At 43.5% G+C, this 5,000-nt stretch overlaps 1 protein-coding gene across 5 annotated transcripts in view; it reads left to right on the top strand.

The window, feature by feature from the left end:
* The window catches only part of slc4a5b (solute carrier family 4 member 5b), a 73,107-nt gene that overhangs the window by 14,589 nt on the left and 53,518 nt on the right, over positions 1-5,000 (top strand). For all 5 annotated transcript variants that reach the window (XM_032511180.1, XM_032511179.1, XM_032511177.1 and 2 more), the window contains one exon: positions 4,661-4,790. In XM_032511180.1, coding sequence (XP_032367071.1) covers positions 4,661-4,790 — 130 coding nt within the window. The remainder of the gene's footprint in view (positions 1-4,660; positions 4,791-5,000) is intronic.

The following is a 5,000-nucleotide window of genomic DNA, read 5'->3' as shown; positions in this document are numbered from 1 at the left end:
TGAACAAATACCAAAGTGTACTCAGTTGTGATTATCTGCTGCTTTTTAGTATTCTGCTAAAATCCAACAAACTGCGCGTTGAATTTAAAACAAATGAAAGGAAAATAATCCTGACTTTCTTTTATTGACCAAATTGAACTTTAAATTAAATATTAAAGGCACAACAACAACAAAAAGTGCAGTTTTCTGCTGCTGTTTTTCTGTTAACCAACGATATGTCGCAGCTTTTTTAATTTTTCTTATTTTTTAAGATGTTTTTTGGGGCATTTTAGGCCTTTATATGGATAGGGCAGCTCAGACTTGAAAGGGGAGAGAGAGGGGGGGATGTCATGCAGCAAAGGACCGCAGGTGGGAGTCGAACCCGCGGCCGCTGCGTCCAGGAGTAAACCCCTTACATAAGGGGAGCTAACCGGGCGCCCATGTCGCAGCTTTTTTGCGATGTGTTTATTGGGCCAGTTGATATTGCGATTTATCGAATGTGCAATATTTAGCTGAATTTTTTTTTATTCCTCTTTTCATTATTATATCTACTGTATTCTCATGACGAATAATGGAATAACGTTACATGCAGTGGTGCTCATAAGTTTATGAACCCATGCTTAAGTTGACTAAAAAGAGGAATAAAAAAAAATCCTCTTTTAGAAATAGATCTTAATGCCTTAATTCAAAAAATTAGGAAAAATCCGACCTTTTAAGGACACCAGTTTTCTTTGTGAATGAATATTGTATCATAAATAAATAAATAAATGTTGTCTTAAAACAGGGGCATAAAGTATGGACACCCCCTAGTGTTAAAATACACGGGCATAAGTATACAACCCACTTTGTTGAAAATACAGGGAGCACTAAATATACCTACCGCCCTGATTAAATAAGGACGCATAAGTATAAACCACCCCTTGTTAAATAAAGGAGCATAATATACACCCCCTCATGTTACAAATACAGGGGGCAGAAGTAACGCACCCCCCGATAGTTTAAAATACAGGGGGCATAAGTATACCCTCCCCTGTTAAAAATTAAACAAGGGGGCTAAGTATACACACCCCATTTTAAAACAAGTGGGCTAAGTTTACACCCCCTATGTTAAATACAGGGGGCATAAAGTATACACCCCACTTTAATAGGTCTAATACACCATTAATACAGGGGGCATAAGTATTACACCCCATATGTTAAAATACAGGGGGCATAAGTTTACACCCCCCTATGTTAAATTCCCATAGAGGCAGGTATAGTTTTATTATTAAAGACCAGTTATTTCATGGATCAGGATACTATGCATCCTGATAAAGTTCCCTAAAGTAGACAAGTGGCAGCGATGGATGAGTAACAAATCGCAGTAAGTTACTGTACTTGTCGATCGCTGCCATTTATTTATTGTAAGAAAAAGCCATATTTTCATGTTTTGATTTACAGTAACACAGATATAATTGTAAAATGAGACACAGTTTGGACTCAACAGAGAACGCACCCTTTCTGAAGGGCTCTGGTTCCAGAAAGGATTCAATATTTCTTCTGACGTGTCATTAAACGCTAATACGTGTTTGACCCATGTACCTCTCTGTCTCTCTGTCATAGAATATAATAATAGAAATAACGATGACTTGACGACCTGGGAACATAAACAGTTCATAAATATCCCAAGGTGACATGACCGGGCTGAGGTATAGTGGAAAGTGTTTGTGGAACATTGTGTTGTGTTATAGTTATTCAGCGTGCTGCAGTTAACACACATTACATAATTGTTCCCTCCCCGAGCGCACGTCAACGTGTTGATTGAGGTTTGTGTGTGTGTGTGTGTGTGTGTGTGTGTGTGTGTGACGCTAAAAACTGTTCAGATCTATGAGTTCGTCGCTTTATCGGCTTTTTTTTCCCCGTAGCCTTTGGATCACAAGGAGGAACAAACGGAGGACACACACACACACGCACACACACACACACACAAGCATGCACACACACACGCGCGGACAATCGCACACACACACACACAGTGTGCGCACACACACACACACGCATGCACACACACCGGACAGCACACACACACACACATGTTGTAACAACACCCTGCAACACACACAAACATTCACGACAACAACACAACAAACAAACACATTTTCGTCTTAAACAAATCAGGACACTGATGACACTACAAACACACACAACACAACACACAACACATTATCGCACTTAATAACCCCCGCACACACACACCAGCACACACCACACACACCACACACACCATGCATGTAAACACATCACAAACACACCCACCACACAACCACGCAGGTACACATGCAAACACACCGGCCCACCAAACAAACAGATGTGGTTGCCCTAACACACACCCCCACACAACACACACACGCTGCGCACACACTACACACACACAGCATGCATGTACACATGCAAACACACACGCACCCACAAAAAAACACATTTTTTTTGCCCTAACACACAACCACCACACACACACCACAAACACACATGCATGATACCATACAAACACACACACACACACACACACACACATGCATGTTACACATCCAAACACACACGCACCACAAACAACATATTTTTGCACTAACACAACACCAAACACACACACCCACGCAGTACACATGCAAAGACACACGCACACACAAACAAACACATTTTTGCCCTAACACACACACACACACACACACACGGATGCATGTGAGTGAGCAGCGCCTCCAGGCCCGGATGTTAATGAGGATCGATCTGCTCGGAGTAAAATTAGAAAAAGAAAGGTGCTGATCCGATATCAGATGTTCATTAGAGGACCCGCCCCCCCGCTCGCTCGTTAAAGAGGAGTAATGGGACTGTCTGATGAGACAGGGCTGTGTCTAATGTCTGGAAGACTAAAATACTTCTCCAGGGGTGTAATAAAGCCCCCCGGTCTATAAATCCTGTCCTACAGACTAAAGTAGGACAGATTCTGGCAAAAAATCCCACTATAATCATTGAGATTTTTCCATCCATCTTCTTGGGGTCCAGATTTTTGGAATTATCATATTTTTATTAATGAAATTAAGAATAATAGTGATCATTCCCTTGAATAACGTGATTCAAATCGGAATCACAATGTCAGACATATTCGCCATTGGATATTTTCCTCACATTGTTAGAGACTCTTTCTCTCTTGCTCTCCCCTGTAAACTGTCTAGTGAAGGATCATAACAACATTGATAGTAAAGCACCTTTACGAATTTACGAAAACTTCATTGTCCACAGATTTTTTTCTTCGGTTTCACCAAGAACACAAGAGAGACAGGACATTACAAACAGCGCATAGCCAAGACGGCAAAACGGACGAAACGGACGAAACGGACGAAACGGACAAAACGGACAAAACGGACAAAACGGACAAAACGGACAAAACGGACAATACATTTTATAAAAAGTTGCATTTACAAAAGCAAATGAGGAAATAAATAGATAAATAGAGCCTACTAAAAATGCTTGCTGTGCATAAAACCTGCAGCTCGGACACATAGGCGGAGTTTGACATTCGAGCTGGGGGCGGGGGGGGGCACAAAAAAAAAAAAAAAAACAACTCATTGTAGAGCTTAAAACCTGTAATACCACTGGGGAACGCAGCACGGCACATATGGACAAAACAAAAATTTAAAAGTCCCAATCTACACAAACGCACTGCATTGGTAAGCTGACAAATAAAATATATAATATATATATATAATATTATATATATATACATAATATATATATATTATTATATTATAATATATAGTTAATTTTTGTTTTTTTTGTCACAAAAAAAGTTGCCGCGCTGAAAATGTCAACATTGAAAGATCCAAAAAACTTTGGAAAAATACCAAAAGCAGTTAAAAAAAAAAAAAAAAAAGCACCCACAACATTGAAAAGTGACAAAAATGTGGAAAAGTTATAAAAATGTTGAAAATTGTGTTTTTTCTTCTGGTTGACGGGGAAGAGGGGGCGAGAGAGCCAAGACTCCGGGGAAAGGGAGGAAGTTGAGTTAGTAACCTGCATTAATGGGATGAGGTTGCATACAGATGGAGAGAGGAGAAGAGGAGGAGAGAGGTGCGCAGTGCATCAGGGAAGTCCCCCGGCAGTCTAGGTCTGTATTAGCAGCGGAACTAAGGGATGGTTCAGGACTCTCCTGGAGCCGCCCGAACTATAAGCCTTATCAAAGGGAAGTCTTTAGATAGCTTAAATGTGGAGCGGTGTCTGCCTCCTGACCCAAATGGAACCAGGTCCACAGGAGAGGCGCTGATAGCTGAACCGCTCGGTCCCTGGAGCAGACTGGAACCAGGTTCCACAGGAGAGAAGACTGATAGCTGAAACGCTCTGGTCCCTGGAGCCAGACTGGAACCAGGTTCACAGGAGAGGAGCCTAAGATGAACGCTCGGGCCCTGGAGCCAGACTGGAACCTGGTTCACAGGGAGAGGGCCTGATAGCTGAAGTTGGTCCCTGGAGCCAGACTGGACAGGTTCCACAGGAGAAGAGCGAGAGAGCTGAACGCTCTGGTCCCTGGAGCCAGACTGGAACCAGGTTCCACAGGAGAGGGGCCTGATACCTGAACTCCCATTCTACTTTTAGAGACTCTAGGAACCACAAGTAACCCTGCATGGAAGTGACTCTGTCTCCTTGGTTACAGTGTCCCCCGCAGCAGAGCGGCTGCGCCACATCCTGGGGGAGGACGACAACACCCCGACACCCACGATATTCACCGAGATGGACACCCTGCAGAACGAGGGCGGCGAAATAGAGTGGAAAGAGTCCGCAAGGTACACACGGACACACAGGGACGCACACACACGGACGCACACACACGGACCCACTCACACGGACCCACACACACGGACGCACACACACGGACGCAAACACACGGACCCATGCATACGGACTCACACACACGGACCCACGCACACGGACGCACACACACGGACGCACACACACGGACGCACCCACACGGACTCACACACACGGACGCACAC

The sequence above is a fragment of the Etheostoma spectabile genome, unplaced genomic scaffold (genome assembly GCF_008692095.1).
Source record: "Etheostoma spectabile isolate EspeVRDwgs_2016 unplaced genomic scaffold, UIUC_Espe_1.0 scaffold325, whole genome shotgun sequence".
In the NCBI taxonomy this organism is placed as follows: Eukaryota; Metazoa; Chordata; class Actinopteri; order Perciformes; family Percidae; genus Etheostoma; species Etheostoma spectabile.
Note: the sequence above shows the minus strand (reverse complement) of the source record. Positions and strands in the feature narration are given on the sequence as shown.